The sequence below is a fragment of the Ursus arctos genome, unplaced genomic scaffold (genome assembly GCF_023065955.2).
Source record: "Ursus arctos isolate Adak ecotype North America unplaced genomic scaffold, UrsArc2.0 scaffold_25, whole genome shotgun sequence".
In the NCBI taxonomy this organism is placed as follows: domain Eukaryota; kingdom Metazoa; phylum Chordata; class Mammalia; order Carnivora; family Ursidae; genus Ursus; species Ursus arctos.
Window position 1 is genome coordinate 14,537,302 of NW_026622930.1, and position 27,204 is coordinate 14,564,505.

Here is a 27,204-nt window from a genome sequence, read left to right on the forward strand (position 1 = left end):
TTATTTCTATATATTAAGTAGTTCAACTACATTTCCTGTTTTTTCCTGGTCTACATAGTGGCCTTATGTACAAGGTCCTGCCTCATGTACTGGGCTCCTGCAGAGCCCAGTAGTGTAATCTCCCCTGGTCACCAGAACCAAGTGCCCCAGGTTTCTCCCTGTGTGGGCTGTGTGCACTGTCTTGTGATTGGGCCACAACTGATGTGGGAATGCTGGTAGGTGTGGCTGGCCCCCCTTCCCTGGTGCAAGAATCATTTTGGAGGGACACTTGTCTGGCCTAGGGTGCCAGGTGTGGCAGAGTGGTCGTCCGTTTGGGGAGACATCAGCCCTGACTGAGGCTGCTCGCCAGGTGTGGTGGAGTGGGAGTCACTTTGGAGAGGCACCTGTCAGGGCAGGTAGGTTGGATGAGATGGGTCCATAGGGGAATCCCACTGCAGCACAAGTAGTGCTAGCAAGATAAATACAGAGTGTCAGCTAGGCTGAAGGAGGGCAAGAAAATGGTACCTGCTAGTACTTCCATTACCAGAGAAAGCTCCTACAGATTCCTGCCCCTCCAGCATGCACCCTAAAATTAGTCTCTTTCAGATATAACCCAGGTGCTTTTCAAACTGCTGCTGCTTCACTGGGTCTCTGACCAAGTGACAAAGTGTGCTGATCCCTTTAAGAGCAGAGTCTTGATTCCCAGTTACCCTCTGGCTCTCCTGGAGTTAAATTGTGCTGATTTTCAAAGCTGCTGGAATTAAGCCCCACTTATTTTCAAAGCCATAGGTTACAAGGTCTCATCTTTATAGTGTAGGTACCTAGGGCCTAAGACACCTGATGTGGGGCTTGATCCCCTTCTCCTCAGGGTGGACCTCCACATGTGTGATACTCCTCCTGCTTGTGGGTCTTTATGCTGGGGGTGTGGTACCTGACCATGTCTCTGGTCCTCCAACCCTTCTCATTTTGGCTGCTACTTTATGTCGTTAGCTGTAGTTGATCTGTTCTGCTAATCTTCAGGTTATTTTCAGAGTGACTTGCATTATATGTGTCTGTTGCTTCTAGGTATACATGGAAGGAGGAGAACTCAGAATTCTCCTGTTCTGCTCTCTTCCTAGTCCATTATTGATGAGACATTAGGTTCTTTCAGTTTTGTGCTAATTAAATAAAATGCTTACAATGAATATGCTTTTACCTATACTATTGTATACATGTGTAAGTATGCATATCTCTATAGTAACTTCTAAGTGTTCAAATGATATATGCATTTTAAATTTTGATAATGCCTTATAGAAAGGTAATAAGAATTTATATATGTGTCCACAATGCATGGCAGTGCCTATTTTCCCATACACTTAGCAGCACTGATTATTATCCCAAAAGGTAAGAAGTGATCTCCTGTTATGTTGTGAAAACATGCATTTCTCTCCTGTCGAGGTGTGTCATGTTTACATATATTTAGAGGACATTTGTATTTCCTTTTCTCTGACCTGTCTGGTGAAGCTCTTTGCCTGTTTTCTGTTAGTTCATTGTTCTTTCTCTAATTACTTTAAAATATGATCTAATATCTGTCTACATTTTAAAGAAATTAGCCTGTTGTCTATGATAATTGTTCTCAGTGTGGTTCCTGGACCAGCAGCATCAATATTCCTTGTAAGAAATGCAAATGCTCATGCCTTATCCAGGACCAAGTATCAGGAATTCATCAATTCATGGTTTGATAAGTCTTCCAAGTGGAGGTGATGTACACTAAATTTTAAGAACTGCTGGTCAGTTATATGAGTTGAGATATTTTTGTCCACCTTATTTTCTTTTTCCCCATTTCATCTGTAAACGTTTTTGTGTAAAAGATAACTTTAAAAATCACCACAGTACTGTTTTCACACAGCATTCCTTTGGCTTCTTAGAGTTAGGCTCCAAAGAAGGTCCATATACAGCAGTTGTTGATGTGTCCTTTAAATCTTGTATTCTGTGGCTTCCTTCTTCTCTCCCCCCTTTTTTACTCTTACAGTTTTTTTTATTTTTTAATTTATTTTTTATTATTATGATATATTAGTCACCATACCGTACATCATTACTTACAATTTTTTTGTTGAAGAAACTAAGTATTCACCCTCCAGAGTTCCCCACATTCTGGATTCGGCTAATTGCACACTCCATGTATTTTAATACATTCTCTCTTCCCTGTATTGTATAAAGTGATAAGCAGATCTAGAGTTTTGATGAGACGCAGTTAGGAATTTTCACCAAGAATATTTCCTGGTGGTAATGTGTATCTCTGTTTGATGATACCTAACATGTAATCTCTTTTTAAAATCATATTAACAGCCATTGATGGTTATTATCTAGATCAGTGTTTCTCAACCTTTTTTTAAATTGTTGCTTTGCTAATGAGAATTTTTAGATATTCTTTTCCCAAGTCATATCCCCTTCACACGAAATTTTAACACCACAAGAAAAGTACATATCTGTTTTTGTACTGTGGCCCATTAGAGAGCTACCAACCATTGTAATATTTAAAATTTTCATTCCTGAGAACTAATTTTTAGCCCCTTTGGGGCAGTATTGCTCCTGTCAAGAACCCGTGACCTAGATCTTTTATTAAGAGTTTCATATAATAGTATTTTAACTTCACACATATTCATTTGTTAGCTATCATATGTCTATAAAAAGAATTTCTCATCAACCATTTGCTTATCCTGCAAACAGTTTGTACAGGAAAACAAGAAAGTGCTTAATTCTTTCCCATTTACTAGTTTAAAACGTAGTTGGTTCCCTGGAATGCTTTGTATGATCTGTTCACATTTCTTGCCATTTTTTGTAGGGTTATAGGTTATTTCCTCCTTTATTTTTAGCAGGTTTTTAAAAAAAATGTTATGGATACTAACTCTTTCTGATGTAAGTTGCAAATAATTTTCACCAATTTCTTACTTGCTCTTTACTTGCTTAGGTTGCTTTTTGCCACACAAAAGCTTTTTTGCTGTTATTTTGTTTTATGAACTTAATATTTTCTTTTATGCCTTCTGAGTTTTCTATCATAGAGAAATCTGCAAAGTTAAAAAAAGTTTTTAATATATGCTTCTGTATACTAATGGCTTTATTTTTTATTTTAAATTTACTTGAAGAAATGAGGTGGGATACAACCTAATTCTTTCCAGATAACACTGATTTTTAAAATGATATGTTAATCAGTCATGCTGTTTTCTTTCATTGTGCTACTCGGTTTTATGGGGATGGGAGATGCCATAGCTCTGTGTCCACCTGGAAATTTAGTGTGGGGCTACACATTACCCATGTGCTTTGCTAGGAACTGTCTTATAATTCATTTTAGGAGAACTGCTATTACCAGTTGCTGCATAGCTGTTGAAAAAAAGGTCACTGGTCTTTTTAAAAATAATTTATCAGACTCCTGTTCTGCTTTTGGTGGGCAAGTAATTTGGAAGGAACTCACATTGAAAACAACTAAAAATCCTGGTTAAAATACAAAATATTCAAAGAACAGTCAAGATATTAAGGATCTACTAGCCAAATTGTGAAAGAAAATGGGAGTTTAGGGGGCACCTGGGTGGCTCAGTCATTAGGCGTCTGCCTTTAGCCCAGGTCATAATCCCAGCGTTCTGGGCTCAAGCTCTGCATCGGGCTCCCTGCTCATTGGGAAGCCTGCTTCTCCCTCTCCCACTGCCCCTGCTTGTGTTCCCTCTCTCGCTGCCTCTCTCTCTGTCAAATAAATAAATAATATCTGAAAGAAAGAAAAAGAAAGAAAAGAAAAGAAAAGAAAAAAGAAAAGAAAAAGAAAGAAAATGGGAATTTAGGAGCACCAGTGGGCCAAGGCCACTTAGCTCTGGGGGCATTTTTCTTCTTGTGACTAAACTTGGGCTTTGTTTTTTGTGTGTGTGTGTGTTTTTTTTTAATAATAATTTTTTATTATGTTAGTCACCATACAATACATCCCTAGTTTTTGATGTAAAGTTCCATGATTCATTACTTGCGTATAACACCCAGTGCACCATGCAATACGTGCCCTCCTTAATACCCATCACCGGCCTATCCCAGTCCCCCACCCCTCTCCCCTCTGAAGCCCTCAGTTTGTTTCCCAGAGTCCATAGTGTCTCATGGTTCATTCCCCCTTCTGGTTACCCCCCCACCTTCTTCCCTTCCTTCTCCTACCGATCTTCCTACTTCTTATGTTCCACAAATGAGTGAAACCATATGATAATTGTCTTTCTCTGCTTGACTTATTTCACTTAGCATTATCTCCTCCAGTCCTGTCCCTGTTGCTGCAAATGTTGAGAAATCGTTCTTTTTGATGGCTGAGTAGTATTCCATTGTATATGTGGACCACATCTTCTTAATCCAGTTATCTGTTGAAGGGTATCTCAGCTCCTTCCACAATTTAGCTTTGTTTGTGGCTTTCTCCTAGGGCAAGGGGGCAGATGTCAAGACCCAGGGCCTATCCAAGGAGAGTAGGTCAGCATACTTTACTAGAACACTGGGCTCTGGAAAAAATAATCCCCTGCAAGTTTGTGTGGGAATAGAAATCTTATTTCAAGTTTTGGTAGCATAGGAAGAGTAGTATTAAACTGCTTGATGATGTTATTTAAACAGCATTAGTTGTGGGACACCTGGGTCTGCCTTGGGCTCAGGTCATGATCCCAGAATCCTGGGATCAAGCCCTACCTCAGGCTGCTTCTCCCTCTCCTTCTGCCTACCGCTCCCCCTGCTTGTGCTCTATCTCACTGTCTCTCTCTGTCTGTCAAATGGATAAATAAAATCTTTAAAATAAAAAAAAATAAACAGCATTAGTTCTTGTCCAGATAACTTGACCACAATATAAGTTTTACATGTAAGTGCTGCTTTTGCCTTATAGTTTTAGATTGAGTTCATTAAGAAACAGTATCAAGTCTGCAGTGAAAGCTAATTTCCAAAGCTATTCAGTTGTTGAGGGCAGTTCTGGTTCAGAAAAATTTCATTCTTTTTTTTTTTTTAATAATTTTTATTTTGTTATATTAGTCACCATACAGTACATCCCCAGTTTTTGATGTAAAGTTCCATGATTCGTTATTTGCGTATAACACCCAGTGCACCATGCAATACGTGCCCTCCTTATTACCCATCACCAGCCTATCCCAGTCCCCCACCTCCCTCCCCTCTGAAGCCCTCAGTTTGTTTCCCAGAGTCCACAGTCTCTCCTGGTTCATTCCCCCTTCTGATTACCCCCCCTTCATTCTTCCCTTCCTTCTCCTACCAATCTTCCTATTTCTTATGTTTCATAAATGAGTGAAACCATATGATAATTGTCTTTCTCTGCTTGACTTATTTCACTCAGCATTATCTCCTCCAGTGCCGTCCGTGTTGCTGCAAATGTTGTGTACAATGGAATATTACTCAGAAAAATTTCATTCTTGACTTTGAGATCAACAAAGCGCAATAACTTTACTGCTTTTAAGCCATTAACTGCTGTGTGGTACAGCAAGGCAGGTTTTTGAACTTCTATTCCCGACAAAACTTCAGCGCTAACAATGGTTCGATCCCCCAAATCAGATGAAGTTCATGTTAACATTACTGGTTCATAAACACATTCAATTTATTTTTTTGAAAAATACTTGCTAAAGAATTAATACAATGAATAATCATAGGCTTTTTAAACACCTTACATTTTTATAAGTTTTGTAAATTTGCCTAGGCCATTTTCTTCTATCCATGTTTTTCAACACCATCTAATTCCTCCCTACATTGTATTGGTTTAGTTCTTTCTCACCTATGACTTTGAAAACATTCTAGCCTGTAGTTGTTCCACACTGACTAGTCATAGAAGCTAATTTTTCATCACTTCAAACTTGGCATTGACTCCTTGAATAAACAACTGAGTAATATTAGTAACATCTGTTGACTCATCACAATCCAAGGAAACCATTCAACATTATGTCTTGTTTTTTAATTAACTGTTGGTGGTTTTCCCAACACCCTCAACTTTTTGAGAAGCTGTTCTCACTTTAGAGGCTAATAATCTTAAACAAACTTATTTTCTCTGGACACATTTCTTTAGGCACTGCAATTTAAAATGATATGGTTAATCCATTACCAATAAATGGCTTTCCTTGTTTGGCTAACAAGCCACTTAGAAACTTACTTTTGTTGACATCTCATTTTAATTGTTAAACTCTAATTTTTCTGAACATTGCTTTCCTGTGAGTCAAATATATGGCAAGGAGTGCTTAGTCTAGTAGTGTTCATCTATATCTTTATTTTTTAGGACAACTATAGTGTCATTGCATAATAAATACAGTGCTTTACTGTCTAGGTCAGTAACTATCATTTATACTCCACTATGCCTTAAAAATGCAAAATTTGAAGTTTACTTTCTCTTTTTCTTCTCGTTTTGACACAATGGATGTATGTGGTTAACGCCCCTAGCACTTGAAGTTCTATCAGCTGTGCCCCTGCAGTTTGTAGTGCGTGGAAGAAGCAGTGCAAAGTGATGTGAGTGTTGCATACTGTCTGCCATCCCTTTTGCAACAACTCCACTCTGCCTCTGTAGTGTGAAAGCAGGCATACCTAATATATATACAAAAAGTGTGGCTGTGTTTGCATGAAATTTGATTTACAGGCACTGAAATTTGAATTTGCTATAATTCTCTCATGTCTCAAAATGTTATTTTTTTCCAACCCCTTAAAAATGTAAAAACCGTTCTTAGCTTTCCAAACTGTACACAAACAGGCATTGGTTCCAGTTTGGCCCACAGGCTGTTTGCTGACCCCTGTGGTGGAGCATAAAGTCTTTGGTAAATACATTTATTGTTGAAATTTGAAAGTTTTCCTTTGGAATCAGGAAAAAGACCGTGATGTCCACTTTCTCCACTGTATTTGTCACCATTGTATTCAGCTATAGACTTGGAGTCTCTGTCAGTACAGTAAGGCTAAATATGTATATGTATAATACATTTATATGGATTGGAAAGGAAACAATTCATTTGCTGATGTTATAATTATATATGTAGAAAATCTAAAAAAATACAGAGAAATTATTGGAATTAAAAAGATAATTTAACAAATTTCCTAGCTATAAACACAATATACAAAAACTTTTTTCCCATAAAACATCAACAAATAGAATTTTTTAAAAAAGATACTGCTATAAAAACATTTTAAAAATCTAGTTTTGCCGATCTTTTCCTAACCTCTTGGGGTGGATATCTGTTAAGTTGTAGCATTTATTTTTATATTATCTGTATTTAAAGTTCCTCCTACGTACTGTTTCAGCTGAATCCCACAAGTTTTGATATGAAATTTTTTATTATAACTTCAAAATATTAACTAGTTTTCATTAATTTTTTTTGTCCTTTGGGTTATTTAGAAGTATAATTCTTAATTTTCAAACAATTAGGATTTTCTACTTTCTGTTATAGATTTCTAACATTAGAGTGTGGAACAGACTCTGAATTTGCATAGTCTTAAGTGTTACTCTTAGAAGATAATACATATATATGGCATATGCCATATACCACTATAATATATATATATATTTAGTGTGTGTGTGTGTGTATCCCCTTTGATCAGGGCAAAAATCATCTACCTAAAATAAATAATTGGAAAAAATGGATGTCATTACATTGTTTTAAAAATAAAAGATTCTAGGGGCACCTGGGTGGCTCAATCAGTTAGGTGTCTGACTCTTAGTTTTGGCTTAGGTCATGATCTCATGGGTCGTGAGATCAAGCCCCATCTCGGGCCCTCCACTCAGCTGGGAGTCTGCTTGGAGATTCTCTCCCTCTGCTCCTCTCCCCAATTACACTCCCTCTTTCTCTCTTTCGAATAAATAAATCTTTAAAAAAAATTAAAAGATTCTATAAACTCTTGTTTTTTAAAGTATAAACAGTATTCCTTTTTTCATAGATCAGAACTCCTTGCCACAAAAGCATATAAAAACTAGGTTTATATTACTTTCTTAGATGATTATTTTAACCAAAATCTTTTCATACAGTTCATCATTTTTAAAGCATACATTAGTTAATTATTCTTTTATTTTAATTAAATGTTACAGGATATGGAGCCTAGTAGATCATGCACTAATAGCAAGGTGTAATATGGAAGAACCAATTCGTTGTGCAGCTGTAAATGTAGATGGAATCCATCTTGCCCTTGGAATGAAGGATGGCTCATTCACTGTCCTTAGAGTAAGGTATGGTATTGGGGTAGAAATAGAAACAAATAGTAAATTTCTGTTAAGTGATAATGTGCAATACTCATTGTTTTTACCCATTTCATTTTCACCCTCCTTTTGTATTAACATATATACACACACATATATATTTCAGATATTAGTTTTATTTAAATATATTTATAAAAATGGCTCTGTCAGAAAATTGTTAACTCAAAAACCTTGGTTTAGGGGCTTAAGAATGCTTAGTGGATTAATCGCTAAAATTTTGAGCTATAAATTTGGGTTTCGTCTTCCATTCCTTGGTAGTATTGATTTTTAGTAATGATCCTCTGCCATTGGTGGAGGGGGCTGGTGGTGACCTTGAGGCAGTTAAAAATGGGTGAAAGGATTTTTGTTGTTATTTGCAGCTTTATTCTTTGAAAAAAAAAATGCCTGCATCTTTTCTTGTTTGTTTGCATAATTAGAAAAGTTAAACAAATTTGTTAAAGCAGTTCGCATCTCATGTTGAATTATAGGTCCGGTGCATTCAATTGAGTTCTATATAGCTGTTAAAAGTTTTGCTGTAGGGGCGCCTGAATGGCTCAATAGGTTAAGCACCTGACTCTTGATTTTGGCACAGGTCATGATATCAGGGTTGTGAGATCAGACGCCCTATTGGGCACAGAGCCTTCTTAAGATTCTCTCTCTCCTTTGACTCCCCCCACCCCAACTATCATGCCCTCTTTCTTAAAAACGAAAACACACTTTGCTGTAGTTCCATGTGTGTTCACAAGCATATGTATGTATGAAATCCTTCTTTTCTAGCTTAGTGAATGGTAGGACCCTTTCAGTTGCCCAATCCAGAAACCATTAATTCCCTTGTCTAGTTAATCACAGAGTTCTGGAGAATCTACTTTCCAAGTAGCTTTTAAATTAATCTGCTTCCTCCCGTTCTCACCATTGTACTCTTGTATAGGCTTCTTCCATCTAACTGGATTGGTGGGGTAGCACTGCAGCTGGTCTCCTTACCTCCTGTTTTGCTTCCCTCAAGACTTTTTTTACTCTACGTTTATAGTGATGCCTTTTAAAACACATTTGTTTGCAGCCCTCCTCTTTGGTAAAAGCTTCACACTGTCCCCAGGTTGAAGTTGATAAGCCTTAACATAGCCAGTAGTGCCCATCTCTCCAGCCTGTTTCTTTCTGCCTCGGTCTCTTTCTTCAACTGTATGAAATAGCTTTTGCTTCTTCAGATACATCATGTTCTCTTGTACTTCTGAGTTTCTCTAGTTGCTGACTCTTTTCTTGAGACAGGTTTTTACAGTGAAATATGCTGAGATTTTTCTCTTCTACTTTTTTAATTGTGATAAAATATATGTGTAATATAAAATTTACCATTTTAACCATGTTTCAAAATTCAGTGGCATAAGTACATTTACATTGTTTTGCAACAAGAATTTAAGATGCTTGTAAAAACCCCTAAGAGTTCCTCTCATATTGCTTCTATGCATTAAAAATAGTGATTATTTTTGTTAATTGTACATTTACTTGTCCTTTCAATTGTATGCAAGTAATTGGGTGAATAAGTTCTTATCTCTTATAAGTCATTATTTCAGCAACTGAGTCCACATTGCTGACAGGACCATTGGAATGGTGATTATAACTATTAAATGCCTTTGTAGTTTAACCACAAAATTTTAACTTACAAAATATTCTTAATCCTAGATTTCCCTGGTCACTGTTTTCTTCTTGGTTTGCAATACATATTCTCCATATCATAAAGCAGACTTTATAAGTGTAGCAGTCTTAAAGTACCCTCACAGGAGTAGTCACGCTATGATTGGAGGAACATAGACTAGATTCACATCTAACACACTGATTCTTAATGTGGGGTACAAGGCGATGTGCCAGCACAGTCACATGACTTCTAGAGCATCTCTCTTCCTTTTGATAAAAAATGTTACCAATTTTATGTTAAAAGAAATATATCATGGAGTCAAATGAAAAAATGCAAATATTTTTCAAATTAAAAGATTCATATATGTAAAACTTTGACTTGTAGAAGGCTGCATGGTGTTATCCACAGCAAACTCCTCAGAGTCACTCATTCATTCTCATGAGTAGGTAGGAAGACTTCAGTGGAAGAGCTTGATAAGCACAATTAATAAATTTCCTGGGGATAGAATAAGGTTTCCCGAAGAGTATGGGATAGACTTTAGTTGTAAAAGCATTTTCGTTTTAGATTCTACCAGCAGCTAGCCATTTGTCTGTTTCTGACAGTGTCACTACCACATTATATCAACTGCAAAAGGATTAGGAGAATTTTTCCCTAAGTAATCACACATTCATTTAAAAACTTTTTTCAACCTACTTTATTTTGTCTGTCCCATTTCTTGGGAATAATTAAGTCCCTAAAGTTGTTTCCTGGTTTTAAAAGGTAACTTTGTATAGGTCCATTATTTTTTCACATCAAAGGTTTTTGTCCCTCTCTAGCCCTGAAAGAGCACTATCAAAACATGCTCAAGTAGGGTGTCTGGGTGGCTCAGTCACTTGAGCATCCGACTCTTGATTTTGGCTCAGGTCATGATTTTGGGATTCTGAGATTGAGCCCCTTGTTGGGCTCCACACTCAGCGGGGAGTCTGCTTGAGATTGTTTCTCTCCCTCTTCCCACCTCCCACAACACTTGCTTTCTCGCTCTCGAATAAATAAATAAATCTTTAAATAAATAAATAAAATTAATTAAACAACATGCTCAAGTATATCCTGTTTTAAAATGACTACCTCAAACCTAAATCCCCTCTAATTATATCACATTTCTACTCTTTCACAGTAAAATTCTCAAAAAACTAAGTAATTTACTGTCTGTTTTCTTCTAATTATTGACTTAATACCCATGATGCAGTATAGCTTTTGCCTTCATCTTTACATTGAAAAATTCTTGCTTATAGAACCCTGTTACTAAAGCCGGGAAATATTTTTTGCTTTTCATCTAGGTTGATTCTCAGCAGTATTTGGCCCCCTTAACCATTTGCTCCCTCTCAAAGCGTTCTCTTCCCAGGCTTTGAATATTAATTCTCTTTCTCTTTTCAGCCTACTTCTCCTGCTTCCATTTTCTTTATAGGCTAATTTATCTTCTGCCTACCATTAAGTATTGGAGGGCCTCAAAGCTGAGACCTAGGTTTTCTATTCGTCTGTCTTTTTCCCTAGGTAATCTCATCCTGCCTCCAGCTTCAGTTACCACCTGTAGCCTGATGGTCCCAGATACGTAGTTCTGGCCCTGATCTCTCCACTGAATTCCAGTTGTGTAATCCAGTTGTGTGTTTAACATCACTTGAATGTCTCAAAGGCTGCTGCAATTCAGCATGTCCAAAACTGAACTTAGGTTCCTCCCTCCCGGCTAAAAATGTTAACTCAAAAATTAAGGCTAAAAACCTTAAGATTTGTGAGGGCTTTTGTGATTTTCCCTCAGTCTCTCTCATCAGACTCATCTCACACTCTAGCCCCTTTGCTTGTTGTCAGTACAGCTACATTTTATTGGCAACAAGCGGAGCTTCAGTTCTTTGTCTTGCTGTCAGCTCTTTCACATACATCTCTGCTGGAACGTGGGCCCTTCACCTCCCAATTCCTGGCTTCTGCTAAGCGATTAATCTCGTTAACTCCTCAGAATGAAGTTTAACTTCTACTTCCTTTGGTCTGTCTGCACTAACTCCCCAGCTAGGAACTGTCTTCCTGTTCTATGCTGTGAGCAGCACTGTACTTTCACTTCTGTGATGTGTTACAAATTGCTAATGTATGAATATTCCCAGGCTTTGGCCGGCCTCCCTGTTTCCTAAAGAAACCATAGAATTCACATATCAGTTTTCCAGAAGACTTAATTGAGAATTTTTAAAAATTAATACACTTTCATCTAATAGTCTTCTTTCCTGTAAGTTTGTCAAACTTCATGAGAGAAGATAGTCACAATTCATAAGTTGGTGCAGTAACGTAATACATACTATAAAAGAGTCCATCAGAGCTGTGTGTGTGTATGTGTGTTCACATGTGCGTGCACACCTGTGTGTGTGTTGGTAAACAAGGACATAAACCACACTTATTTCTCTCATTACCTGGGAACAATTAAGTCTCTAGGAAAAAGGTTGTATACACCAAAATAGTTCTGAAGAATTTTCAGGGAACATTTAAATTGTTTGTGAACAAGAATAGAATGATAAAATCTTTAATAAAGAACTGGCATAAAGAGTAAAAGCTATCAAATAGTGCCTTAGATGTTTTCTTAAAAATCTTGTTCTTTGTCATATGGATGGATAGGTGGATGGATAAATATGGAGAAAAGGAAATCAGATGTGTGGACTTTATTAAAACATAAAGGAAGGGGTCACTGGGAAAGGCAGAAGTCGCTGCACAAGTCTGCGCTTGGGTGGAGAACCTTGTAAGTTGCAGGGTTTAAGACAAAAGTGATGTTGACCAGGAAAGCTTTTTTTTAAAAAAGGATTTTCTTCATCTTTTTTTGATCCCCTTTTATATAGTTTTGATCCCCTTTTATGTAGTTTGGGGCTGATCTCTTACTTTGTATGATTAACACCAGGGTAAAGCTTTTTTTAAAAAAAGGTTTTTCTTCATTTGTCTTGTTTTAATCCCCTTTTATATAGTTTTGATCCCCTTTTATATAGTTAAGGGCTGATCTCTTACTTTGCATGATTAACACCAGGGTAAAGCCCAAATTCCTTAGCAGCACATCAGATTTGTCACACATTGTCTTCAGTGTATCTCTTTAACCCCATCAAGTCACTACTTTTCCCACTTAGTCTTATATCTACATCGTGGTATCTGCTATTCTCCATATGTGCCTTATACTTGCATACATCCATGCTGTGTCTTTTTCCTGGAAAACCTTTCCTCATCTTTTATTCTTAGCCAGATCCTCAGGTTTTATGCTCAAAATATAGATATCATTCTTCCTTGGTCCCTTCCTGCCTTTAGTCTAGTCTTAACCCTTTTTCAGTATTTCTTACAGAATTTCCCACATACCTTTTGAGCACTCAACATTTTATCAGATATAAAGTACAATTACTTTCTATCCATCTCTCACAGAAGATGAGTTCTTCTTTGTATCCCGTATGCCTAAAACACAGTTGTTAGTATGTGTTACTGAAAAAGAAATTGAGTTTGATTGCTTAAAATTGTCCACTTAGAAACCTTAAAAATTGAGAAATTTCAATTTAAACTTTTAAAATAATTATGTACATGGAGCATTTCAGGTGGGTAATGCAAAATTTAAATCGAAAAGTTCTTGGCATTAATTGAAAATAGGAATTCTCACTTCCTCCTGCTCCTTCTCCTTTACTGCCTCCCTCTTCTCCCCCTCTCCACCAACTCCCCACAACTTTGGAAATTCAGTGGTGTTAAACTAAGTGTTTATCCATTTGTATGACTGCTATCAATCCTGTATTATTTTGGAAACTCAGTTATAAGGCATCAGTGAAAAAAGTGTTTAACTTTCCTGGTTGACATGGTCTCTAATTGGGAAGAATTTGTATTAAAAAAAGTCAGGTTGAAATAAAAATAGTGTAGCTATATAAAGATAAACATTCAAATATGTTACTGAAATAATACAAATCAATTCTTCTTTTCTTTATTTCCTGAATGTAATTTTGTACATTTGTCTCATTACAAAAATTTATTTGAAAATCACGGTGTTTATAATTAAGCATTTTTCATAAACTCAGTATTTCCAAGGAGCTTCATCATAAAAATCTGTGACTTTATCTCCCTTATTATATGACTCTGGAAATTTAGAATGAATCTTTAAACTACTTTAAAGTAATTAAAGAACCGAGATTCAGCATTTTCCTTTACTTTCAGCATATGTTGTCCTCATATATTTCTGTTCAAGAAAGTAATTGTTCCTGAATTAATATTTGTCTCATGTATATTTGCTTTGTGATTTATAAATACTTGATGTAGCCTCCCAGCCATTTTAGACATATTTGAAACTGAAACTAATTCTGTAATGACTTGATTTCATGTGTTCTCATTATTTTTTCTTTACAGAGATATGACCGAAGTTGTACATATTAAAGATAGGAAGGAAGCAATTCATGAGTTAAAATACTCACCAGATGGAACTTACCTTGCTGTTGGGTGTAATGACAGCTCGGTTGATATCTATGGCGTTGCGCAACGTTATAAAAAAATGGGGGAATGTGTTGGATCACTTAGTTTCATCACGCATCTGGACTGGTCCTCAGACAGTAGATATTTACAGACAAATGATGGAAATGGGAAAAGACTTTTTTATAGAATGCCAGGTAATAGTTTCTAATAAATTGTATGTAATTTGTAGGTTTTGAGTGCCTATAAAATATTTTGGAATTTGAGTAGAAGCAGAGTGTAAAATACATTTGATTATAGGATATTAAAGAAGATCTGAGCTAATATTTCAGGCCTTGTGATCTTTTCTATAAGGCTGCTTATTATATTGAAATTCTTTAAATTTTAATCCTTCATAATTAAAACTTCGGTTGGAGGATCTAAGACCTACTTTATGTCAAATTCTATGCTATGTGAGTGGTATTTGGTAAAGTCCTAGCGTACATTAGAAAGTCAAAATGCCATTTCTATGGGTGGAACTAATTAAATATAATCGCTAAAAATGTCTGACCACAAGTTGGGGTTTTTTGTCGTTACTTCAAATAAATTTTGCAAATGCCCATAATATAGCTAACTAAATTTGAAAAACAGTTTCCATCAAAGATTTTTTAAAAGAATAAAGGCAATCATCAAAATATTATCTCTGTACTTCATTAGTATGATACTTAATGAATTAACCAGTTTTCTAACAACTTATTTAATAAGACTAGGTACATAATTAAATAAATACATCTCCCCAACAGTTTTTCATTAATAATCTGTTTGTAACGAAAAGTGACTGAATCCTAAAGTCCTATTCCCTAGTGTATTACTTCTTGCTCATCCTTCCTTCTTGGTCGTTTTCAGTTTTCTTTTTTCTCAATCATGCATCTTCTTGGGTTTCTTATTTAATAGCTGATTTGCCACTTTCATATAGCTTTTACTTGTTCTAACTTACCCTGTTGTGACTAATCTAGCATGATTTTAATAGGGTTGTTTATTCTCCACATGAGTGACCTGCTGAGCTACATTAGAATCCAATCTATGTGTGTCTCTGTATAGTTTTGGTAGGGGCTTTTTTTTTTTTTTAATTCCTTGCATTTAACTTTCTTCTTTCCTTACTGTATTCACCTACCTATTCATAATACTCTCCTTTAACTGTGGTAGGAAGGTATTTAAATTTTGGAGTTTGCCATGTTATCAGTATAATTTATCAGATATTTATAATTTATCAGTATATTTGAGAAAAAATAACTTCTTAAATAACTTCTAAAAAATAACTATGATTTCTTTTTAGGAGGAAAAGAAGTGACAAACAAAGAAGAAATAAAAGGTGTTCATTGGGCTTCATGGACATGTGTCTCAGGCCTTGAAGTAAATGGAATTTGGCCCAAGTATTCAGATATCAATGACATAAATTCAGTAGATGGAAATTATATTGGCCAAGTTTTAGTTACAGCTGATGACTATGGAATTATAAAATTATTCCGGTATCCTTGTTTGAGAAAAGGTATCTTTTCTTTCAAAATATAAGTTCAGGTCACAGTTTGGAAACGGTTGGTTGGCTAGTTTTCATATACAGGTGTGTTTTTTGCTTAGAACCTTAACATATATTGCTTTGACATTTGTATACTTTGTATAACAGAGTAAGAAAAATAAGGGGTCGTATTGGTTATTCTCTACACATTTTATGTATCACTTTTTTTTGGATCTCTTCTTAAATGATGATATTAATCATTCTGTTCATTGACTTAGGGATACTTAAATGAAATTCTGTATTAGTTACTTATCCCATGCCTTATTCCATAAAGTATTTGAGTCTGCTTATAGTAAGTCCATAAGTACTAAAATAATTACATGAATACAAAATTTAGTATCAGGAAATTAGTTATGTAGAGACCAAAAATAAGGCAGGGCACAAAGTAATGTTCATCATAGCTATTTTTTAAACTTTTTTTTTTTTTTTTTTGCTTTGTTGAGTATAGTTGACACACATGGATTCATTGATTGATTGATTGATTCAGTAAACTTGTCCCAACATGGGGCTTGAACTCATGACCGTAAGATCAAGAGTTGCATGCTGTACTGACTGAGCCAGCCAGGCATGCCCCTTATCATAGCTATTTTTTTAAAGAAAAGCATTTTTTACTATTCAGGGAAAGCAAAGTTTTTTTTCCTGAGATTTAGTTCTCAAAGAATTCTCTTCCAATAGTATGGAGCTTTAGATTAGGTGCAGTGAGTGTATTCCTAGAGCATTAACATATATAGCAAATGTAATAATGATTTTTACCTGGTTGTTGATAAAAGCTTTTAGATGAATGTTAAAATGCATTTCAGTAAAAGGTGATTATGGGAATAGCTGGAATAGTTGTATTTAAATAGGTAGTTCATTGATGTCAAACTTAAGGGTCCGATTTTCCCATAAGTCTATGCTAGCATTTCTGTCGTGCCTTTACAGCAAATTGGTAAATTCCAGATATTGCTACCTAATGCCATGTTGTTGATTCTTGCTTGCAGGTTGTCACCTTCCTAGATGCATGTGAAATTGCATCCATAAGTAATGCTAAGTGTGTTAATAAAGGCTAGCTAAATCTCTAATAATTAAAATACCTATTTCTGGATCTCACCACGTAGCCAGGACATGAGAGTCACCAGGCACAACAGATTTTATTATGACTCAAAATGAGACTTGCTTCGTTAGAAGGTGTGTGAGATTCAGTAAGATTAAGCAGGATGATCTGAATCTTCTACTAGGAGAGAAATTGCTGCATCATAGAGAATTTATAAGAATTTATAAGACATTGCTTCTACTCAATGTTTCATACACCGACTCTGCAAAAACAAAAATAGTATTCCAAGCATTCTTAGTCAAGTGAATGGGATTTATTGACAGTTTTTTATGTTTTACAGTTTATTGACAGTATCTTTGTTGCACGGTAGTTTTATTTTCAAAATGTATAGTAATAATTGTGGGAATATTTTACTCAAGTTTTCAGAAAAATTAGTCTTGTTTAGTCACTGCTTCCAGAATATAAATTGATTTCCTTATTTTTCTTTTTATTAGATTTTTGTGAGAAATTTTATGGTAAGGGTTTTTATTTCTAGGCACTTGTGAGTTAGCTTGAGACTATGTGTAAGTAATTGGGAGAACAGAAGATAGGATATAACTACTGCAGGGCGCCTGGGTGGCACAGCGGTTAAGCGTCTGCCTTCGGCTCAGGGCGTGATCCCGGGCGTTATGGGATCGAGCCCCACATCAGGCTCCTCCGCTAGGAGCCTGCTTCTTCCTCTCCCACTCCCCCTGCTTGTGTTCCTTCTCTCACTGGCTGTCTCTCTGTCAAATAAATAAATAAATCTTTTTTTTAAAAAAAGGATATAACTACTGCATCTTTAAAGAATTCGTACAAATATTTTAAGATTCTGTGTTTATTGAATTCACGTACTTGCATAAAGTTAGCAGTATTACTAGAAAAATTACTTTTTACATTAATTTTGTTGTACATTCTTTCATACATTAAGTTGTATTATTGATCAAACTTAAGTTTGGGAAAAGAGTGTGTCTACTGTAGTAATACATGTTAGATTGTTAGATATCTACTTAAGTAATAATCCATTACATTCTAAGAAGTGTAGCATTTACAAAATGTGGAAGGACGTTAAATAATAGAAGTGGCTTATATTGTAGAATCATTGTAATTCGGACACAAAATGTATGAGATTAGCTCATTGAGAATGATCCTCTTCCATATTTAGCCCCCTTGAATCCTAGCCCAAAGCATTACTTCTCCTTTCTTTTTTCCCATTAGTGTCCTCTTTCTATCTAAATTCTTTTGCTCTTGACAGTAATTTCTCTCAAATAATCAGACTCTTCCCAGGCAGCAGCACATGGGCTATGGTAAAGGGTGAGGAGGTGGGGATACAGGAGGATGGAGAGGTGAAGGCAGGGTTGTTGTAAGCTAACACCTCCATCACTGTTACTAGTTGCCAACACTTTCTCTCTACTTGTTGACCAATGAAAATTTGTATTTGATAAAAATCTTTCTCTAGATTTGATGAGAAAATTCATTGGGAAAAACAAACATCAAACAAAAAAATTTATGTTGGAGATTTACTCATGACTTGTTTTTTAAGATTCATCCATATTGTTGCATGTAGTTCTAGTGTATTCTTCCTGGTGGTAAAATACTGCATCGTGAATATATGATATAATTCATGCATTTATTATTCTCCTGTGATGGACGTTTGGGTCATTTCCTGTTTTTTGCTATTAGATGCAAGTTTCTCAAAGATGTATACTTAGGAGTGAAATTGCTGCGTCATAGAGAATTTATAAGAAAATGCCAGATTGTTTCCCAAAGTAGTTAGACCATTTTAAAAACCCTGTTGATCCACATCCTTTTCAGTACTTGGTGCTGCCACGCTTTTTAATTTGTGTACATCTAATTAGTATAAATGATGTCACATTGTGGTCTTAATTTCATTTGTCTAACAAGATCATCTTTCCCATTATTTTTGGTTTTCTGCATTTCCTCTTCTGTCAAGCACAGGTTAATATCTTTTGCCTATTTTTCTGTAGAGTTGTTTTCTTTTACTAATTTGTTAAAGTTTTTTCATATACTCTAGAAACAAATGATTTGTAATTTTTATGGGTTGCAAATGTCTTTTCCCAGTTTATGACTTATTATAATAATAATTACAATGACTTACTATAATAATTATTGTCTTTTCTTGACCAGTTGTTAAATTTCAATATAGTCAAATCTATTTATCTCTTTTTTTAATGAGTAGCTCGGTTTTGTGTATTAAAATATTATCATACTAGGGTCAGAAAGATAGTCTCATGTATTTTATAAAGAAGTATTAAGGTCAGAGTGGCTGGCTGGCTCAATCCGAGGAGCTTGTGCTGTGACTCTTGATCTTGGGGTTGCGAGTTCGAGCCCCACACTGGATGTAGAGATCACTTAAAAATAAAAAAATCTACGTTTGATCTTAGCCAAAAGGCAGAGAAGTGATAAAAAAAAATTTTTTTTAAATCTTTGAAAAAAAATCATTAAAACATAGTTAAATGGGGAAAAAATCTTTTGTCATATTGCTACAATTTTTGAAGAGATTTAGTTCATATTAATTTTATGTTAAAATATACTTTAAAACAAATAAGAAATGGGATCATCAAAACAGAAATATTTCAGTATATTGCTTTACACTCTCCAAGAATTATCATCCCCTTCTCCTTTAAATTAGGAAAGTTTCTATTACCGTTCTAGCTTGCTTTGATAAATCTTCTCTCTGAGATATTAGTTCTAATTGATAACACACTCTTTAGGCCTTAACTATTCTTTTATCATTTCCTGTCATAGGCCAGAGTTTTCATAGTTAAGGGACTTTGAGAGCTTATAACCTAATTTATATCAGAATGGAAATGGAGTCCAAGAGAGGGTGTGATGTGCTTGAGTACCTGTGCTGTTAAGCCATCAAGCTGACTTGAGCTTTAGTCTTTTTATTTCAACTTTAATATTCTTTACACATTATACTTTTGTCCCCTTTCATAATTAAAAGGGTTGGAGTCATGTTCATGCCCTCTCATTTTCTTCACTACTCTTCTTCCCTCCTCTACAATCTATCCAACTCAACCATGCAGGCATAATAAGGGGAAATGTAATCTTTGTCTTTCTCTTTCTTCAGGTATCTAATGAATATTTCCTACATACCAGGCACTAGGGATATAGAGTAAACAAGATGCCATCCTGTCCTAAGGAGCTTATAGATTATTACAAGAATTAATAAGTAAATAGACCATTACTTTTCAGTGTCTTAAGTATACTCACATAGGGTAATCACAGGGAATTCCGGAAACACGTAGGACAGTATACTTGGTCTTGGTGAGTCAGATTCACTTGATGAAAGATGTGACATTTAGGTTCACTTTTAAATTATCTGTTTATCATAGTTACATAAGCAGTTCTGGTTATTTGATAATTATTAATATAGTCCCTTTAATTAGAAATAATTGGTTTCCCTTAGACTTATTCTACAACTTTTTTGTTAAGCTGCCTTGGTTCTTTCTTAGAGAGGGATTGATCTTTGAAAAGTCATAGAATATAATTTGTAAGGGACTTACAGGATTATTTACACCTCTCTTGGGGCTATTGCCCAGTATAATTAATCTGAATAGTGCCTCATAAACTCTTCATGTACCTAAACATGACAATATTAGTACATCTTAAAAGCTTGGAATTTTGTTTCCTGGAATCTCTGGCTTTACCTTTTAAGACTCCCTGGAGGCTAAGAGTACTTAAAAGACCCCATCAAAGAAAGTAATAGCCAAAGTCCTCTTGATGGGCAAATAATGCATTCTCATATAGACAGATGGAACTAAATCTTACATTATTAGACTTTCCTAGGTGAACTGTGGCAAGTTACCCATCTAGAAAGTTACTTATATTAAGCTGCATAAAAAAATTGGTTCTTAAAATAACAGCATTGCTATTAAGCAGCAAATTGTAATTTAGATGAGTTTGGTCACATCTTTTACGCTTTGATTAAGATGGCTACCCCTAAATTCATGGCCAATGTGAAAGTTTATCCCCAGATTTTAATTGATGGAGCTTCACCATCTTGACAGGCCTTCTATAACTTAATTTAAAAATTTTAGGGGCGCCTGGGTGGCTCAGTCGTTAAGCATCTGCCTTCGGCTCAGGGCGTGATCCCAGAGTCCTGGGATCGAGCCCCACATTGGGCTCGCTGCTCTGCTGGGAGCCTGCTTCTTCCTCTCCCCTTCCCCTGCTTTCCCTCTCGCTGGCTGTCTCTCTCTCTGTGTCAAATAAATAAAATCTTTAAAAAAATTTTTTTAAACATTCTCAAAATGAAGCCAAACATTATTGTATCCAGTATACTCTAATAGAGGTGTGTGTATGTTGCCAAATATCAGGTTTATCCTAGCAGGATATAGAGAATGTTTTCTGAACTTAGAACCACAAAAATGGTTCTTGTCACCACACAGATTTTTTTTTTTAATTAACCAGAAAGTTAGATAGTTCCTTTACAGTTAGAAAAATTTGGTGATACAACTTAACATCACTAATGATAGAACTGTGCCCCTTGAAATGATGTATCCAAAAGGATATATTATCACCTGTGCCAAAAAAAAAACACACCAACTGATTCTAATCATGAAGAAACATTAGATAAACTTATGTTGAAGAACGTTATACAAAGCATATAAACTTAAAGAATTACTATAAGGGACACTTTTTGGGACAGCTGGGCATATTTTATTTTGATGAATATGGTGTATTATATTGATTTTTGACTGTGGAGCCAACCTGCATTCCTGGCATAAATCCCATTTGGTCATGTTGTGTATTCCTCTTTATATGTTGCTGTATTGGATTTGAAAGTATCTTGTTGATGGCTTACATTTTAAAAGGGTCCTCTGGCCGCTAGGGCTAGGAGTACTGGGGGTGAAGTAGACTGGTTCAGTTTCACTTAAGACCAAAGACCTCAGGCCAAAACATTCAAATTTCGTTATCTGGAAACAGTTGATGCCTTCGTGCCTGCAGGCTTTTCTCAAAGCAGTAAGAAAATGCCTCACAACGCTGGTGGTTCCTACCAAATTATATTGTGAATCAGTAGAGCAAATATTTACATCCCTTGATGTAGACTCATTCATTTGTTCATTCAACAAACTCTTTAATTAATATTTTTACCCTTTAATCATAATTAAGATAGTGAAGGGAGAATGTATTGGTTCAGGCATAGAAATTGTTGTTTGAAGTGGTATTTTCATGTGTTGGCATTTGTTTATCAATTTACAGGTATATTTTTGTTATAGGGGCCAAGTTTAAAAAATATATTGGCCATTCGGCTCATGTAACTAATGTCAGATGGTCACATGACTATCAGTGGGTTATTTCTATTGGTGGAGCAGATCACTCTGTCTTTCAGTGGAAATTTATTCCTGAAAGAAAACTAAAAGATGCTCTTCACATCGCACCCCAAGGTGAGTAGTACACACTGCCTAAAGAATTTCTCTGTCAGAAAACTTCAGTAACCCCAAAGTAACAATTTAACTATTGAAGTGTAATCTAGCCTTATAATTAACAGTATAGTGTTTTATTAGTGGAAATTTTACATTAAAATACTAGGCATCTGTATTTAGAGTCAGATGTCAGAGCATGGAATACAAAGTACTTTTGCATGCATTTTCATCCACCCAACGATGAGTGAAGAAACCCTTACATTATCAAAACATTTAATGTATTCTTGGGGAGATAGGTATCTATCTAGGTTTCATGTATGGTTTTTTGGTCAAAGAAAAATTATGTAATATCAATTCATTTGTTGCATACAGTATTTTCTAGATATTTTTCACATTCATTATAGCTTATATTCACGTACCTTTGCACCAACATTTAAGTTTGATGTAGCAGTCACTGGGTGCCAGTGAAGGGACTTAAAGTAGCTGTTGAGTTTGCAGTGAGTGGAGAGGAAGGTAATCTGTAGTACAGTTTACTGACATCTGTGTCACTTGAATAGATAATTTCATTTGATTGTTTTATGGCTTGTCACCGTGTCAGTTGGCACAGTCAGCTCTTAATCACTAATTTTATAGTGCTGTTTTGAAAATGAATGTTCTTCAAACAAGTAATGTTTCATTTTTAAAAATTGCAGAAAGTCTGGCTGACTCCAATAGTGATGAATCAGATTCAGATCTGTCTGATGTTCCAGAGCTGGATTCTGAAATTGAACAAGAGACCCAGCTTACCTACCGTCGGCAGGTAATTGTTATCATCCCATGATTTTTTTTTTTTTTCAGAAAAAGTCCAGTTTCTTGTTTATCTTTCTCCCTGTTGTTTATTGATTTATCGTTATCTTTTGTGGTTTTTAATTTTCTAAGAAATGTTGGTCTGTTTCCGTTTTCCTCCTTTAAGCGTTAAAGTACACTTGTATAAAATGTTCTTTTATAATAAGTGTTTGATATATCAAATATGCCTGTATCCTATTTGCCTATAGCTTTTTGTCACAGTGCACGCCCATTTATTCTCTTTAAAATATTTTCTTGTGATGTATAAGAATTCCATGGAACACTAAATACGTATTTGTCAGTGTGATACATAGAAAATATAAATTTGTTATTTCTAAGGAAGGAAATTTCATAAAATACCTTCCTATTTAAGATAAGTGTTAAAACTTTACCGACCAGTAGTAACCACAATGTCTGAAAGTTACATTAGAAATCTGTGAACACCTTTATTAATTTATATTCTAAGAGTATTTTTACTTATGTACATTATTTAAAGGTTTACAAAGAAGATCTACCTCAGCTTAAAGAACAGTACAAGGAGAAACAAAAAAGTGGTACTTCTAAGAGAAGAGAGCGGACTCCAGGAAATAGTATTCGGTTACACTTTGTGCATGGGTATGAAACAACTATTTTTCATTTATGTGTTTGCGTTTTGGTTCACATTTAGTAGCTGTGTGACTTTGAGCAAATCACTTAACCTCTCTGTGCCTCTTTCCCCATCTGTAAAATGAAGGTAGCAGTACCTACTTGATAGGGTTCTGATGAGTAAATAAACCAGTGTTTGTGGTGACTTAGGATATTGTCCCGCACATAATAAGCACTGCATGAATGTTGATAATAAATTTATCTTATGAAAGTTTAGTATTAATATTTATAGACATGGATCTCTTGTCTTTAAACAAATGAAAATAAGTAAAATGTAAGAGATTATCATCTCTCCTAAATAATTCTGATTTGGAATTATATTGTGCCCTTTTTAGGGGCCTGCATTGGGCCTTTGTATTTTAATTTCAATAAAATATGGTTTCTGGATTTTCTTAGAACATCTGGCAATACAAGTCTCACCTTTCATCCTAGAACAACACATTCTCCAATTCAACCCTTCCTGTCCCTTCACCTAGTAATCATTTTCTTACCTGACTAATAATGCTTTCAGGAATTTGAAAAGGATTCATTTAGTAAAAATATTTTATCTCATTGTTAAAATAGGCAGTATTTCCATGCAGTTATATATTATACATTGAGTTCCTTTGAAGTGCAAAGAAAGGTTGCTATAAGTGGAATTATATTGATCATTTTTAAAAGATTTGGCTTTTTTTTTGGATGTGTATAATATTTTTAAATTGAACATTTTTGGAATATATATTCTCATGGTTCAACAATGCACATAAAAGCATACACTTTGAAAATCCTTGTCCCAGGGAGCTCTCCTCTGCTTGCTAGATGGGAGACTGCCTGATTCATGAATCTTTTAATAAAACCAATTAGATCTTCAAAAAAAAAAAAAAAAAAGAAAAAGAAAATCTTCCCAGCTCTGCCCTCCCAGGCATCATTTTTCACCTTCCCAGCTCTGCCCTCTCAGGCAGTTCTATACCCTTCTATTTGTAAAAAAGCATCAATTTTTGTTTTATATAAGTTAATCTTATGCGAATAGTAGTATACTATGTATACTTTTCTGCACCTTTTCTCATTCAGTATTATAGCTTGGATTTAGCTATTTGTAATCAATTCATAAAAGTTTATGGAATTCAAGATACTTGTATTTTGTTTTAGTTGTTCAGGATCTTGTAAAACTGGAAATTGAATGACCTAAAAGGTACCTACTTTTCCTTATAGTCTGTATTTACTAGATAAAAGGTCAAGGTTAATTTTATATGTTTTCTATTTTCAGTTACAGAGGTTATGACTGTCGAAGTAATCTGTTTTATACTCAAATTGGTGAAATTGTGTACCATGTAGCAGCAGTGGGTGTCATTTACAATCGGCAGCAGAACACGCAGCGCTTTTACCTGGGTCATGATGATGATATTCTCTGCCTGGCTATTCATCCTTTGAAAGACTATGTAGCAACAGGGCAGGTAGGTTAGACCTTTGTTTGGGTTTACAGTTAGGTTAGTCCACATTTTAAAAAAAATCTACCTTTTGTTTTCTAGGAAATGAAGAATAATGAATTCTTTAGAATGGGATTTTATTTTCATATGACAAATAAAATTTATTCCAACTTTGTTCCTATAGTTTTCCTTTGAGTTTTATTGTTTTGATCATTATTATTATTTTTTTACTTGGAACTAAGAGCTCTGGCTTGTCTTCTTTCTGTCAGGATATATTTTTTAAAATTTGTGAGTAAACATAGAAAACAAAGGCTAGAAATCTGGTTTCTTTGAGTTGTCTAAAATAATAGAATGATCTAACAAGTGTTCTGTGACACACAGTGTGACTGTTTTTATTTAACAACCATGGTATTTACCTATTCAGCTTTACCAAAGTACAAAGCAGAAATGTTGAAATAGAAAACACTGAGAAAAGTCTTAACTGATATTTCTTTATATGGATATTCTTAAAGAAGAAAAAGGGTGATATTTATAAATATTCTTTCTATATGCAAACACTTTACTAGTTTCTTAGTATATACGATTGACCCTTGAACAACACAGGTTTGAACTACATGGCTCCACTTACATGTAGATTTTTTACAGTGCTGTAAATGTGTTTTCCTTATGATTTTCTTAACATTTTCTTTTCTCTAGCTTACTTTATTCATAAGAGTATAGTACATAATACGCGTAACTTACAAAATGCATGTGTACTGACAATGTTATCAGTAAGGTAGAAACCTTAACAACAGTTAGGCTATTAATAGTTGAGTGTTTTGAGGGGAACTTGAGTGGCTCAGTCGGTTAAGCGGCTGCCTTCGGCTCAGGTCATGATTTCAGGGTGCTGGGATTGAGCCCCATGTGGGGCTCCCTGCTCAGCAGGGAGTCTGCTTCTCCTTCTGGCCCTCCCCACCGCTTGTGCTGTCTCTCTCATATAAATAAAATCTTTAAAAAAGAATAGTTAAGTGCTTTGAGAGTCAAAAGTTATACATGGAGGGGCGCCTGGGTGGCACAGCGGTTAAGCGCCTGCCTTGGGCTCAGGGCGTGATCCCGGCGTTCTGGGATCGAGCCCCACATCACGCTCCTCCGCTATGAGCCTGCTTCTTCCTCTCCCACTCCCCCTGCTTGTGTTCCCTCTCTCGCTGGCTGTCTCTATCTCTGTCAAATAAATAAATAAAATCTTAAAAAAAAAAAAAGAAAAAGTTATACATGGATTTTTGACTGTGCAGGGATTGGAACCCCTAACCCCCATGTTGTTTAAGGATCAACTGTATTTTATAACTGTATTTTACTCTCAATTTACCTCTATGAGAGTGAAACCATTTGCGTTTACAAAAGAGGAAGTTTAGGTTTGAAGAAATTATTTTATCAGAGATCTTTCAGCTAATAAATGGTAAAGCTTAAAGCTCCCTTTGGCTTTTTAAACGCTGTGGAAATATACCTTCTAGGATATATTGAGCTGAAGCTGGGCAATTTGCTTTACTCTACAGGTTTCCTGAAAGGAGAGAAAACTCTTCCCTTTTTCTTTTCATCTTCTCTCCCTCTGTGCCTCCCTCTTGCTCTCTCTTTTTCTCCTTCCTTTCTTCCATTTCTTGAAAAACATTCATAGAGTGCATGGTGTGTACCAGGAAATGTGTTGGGAATATAAAGATAAATAAGACATGTTCTTGCCATGGTAAGTATCCATATTCTGAAGGGGAAGACATACATGCAAGAAAAATCATGCTACAAGGTTATAAGTATAGAGCAGGGCTTCTTAACCTTGGCACCACTGACATTTTGGGCTAGATAATTTTTTTTTTTAAGATTTTATTTATTGGTCAGAGAGAGAGCGTGCATAAGCAGGGGACAGCAGGCGGAGGGAGAACCAGGCTCCCCACTGAGCAAGGAGCCGGATGCGGGACTTGATCCTAGGACCCTGGGATCATGACCTGAGCTGAAAGCAGCCGCTTAACCCACTGAGCCCCCCAGGTGTCTCTTGGGCCAGACAGTTCTTTGTTGTGAGGGTAACTGCATTATTGTGTACAATGCAGTCCTGTGTGTTGTATGTTTAGCAGCATCC

General features: G+C 35.5%; 1 protein-coding gene across 11 annotated transcripts in view; it reads left to right on the forward strand.

Moving 5' to 3' along the window:
* EML5 (EMAP like 5) overlaps positions 1–27,204 on the forward strand; it is a 169,731-nt gene that overhangs the window by 51,713 nt on the left and 90,814 nt on the right. For all 11 annotated transcript variants that reach the window (XR_006411285.3, XR_006411284.3, XM_044389980.3 and 8 more), the window contains exons 8-14: positions 8,021–8,158; positions 14,169–14,425; positions 15,544–15,756; positions 22,078–22,245; positions 22,917–23,023; positions 23,546–23,664; positions 24,941–25,127. Coding sequence is in view for 9 of the 11 variants with exons in the window: in XM_044389980.3 (XP_044245915.1) it covers positions 8,021–8,158; positions 14,169–14,425; positions 15,544–15,756; positions 22,078–22,245; positions 22,917–23,023; positions 23,546–23,664; positions 24,941–25,127 (1,189 nt within the window). In the remaining 2 variants the exon portion in view is untranslated. The remainder of the gene's footprint in view (positions 1–8,020; positions 8,159–14,168; positions 14,426–15,543; positions 15,757–22,077; positions 22,246–22,916; positions 23,024–23,545; positions 23,665–24,940; positions 25,128–27,204) is intronic.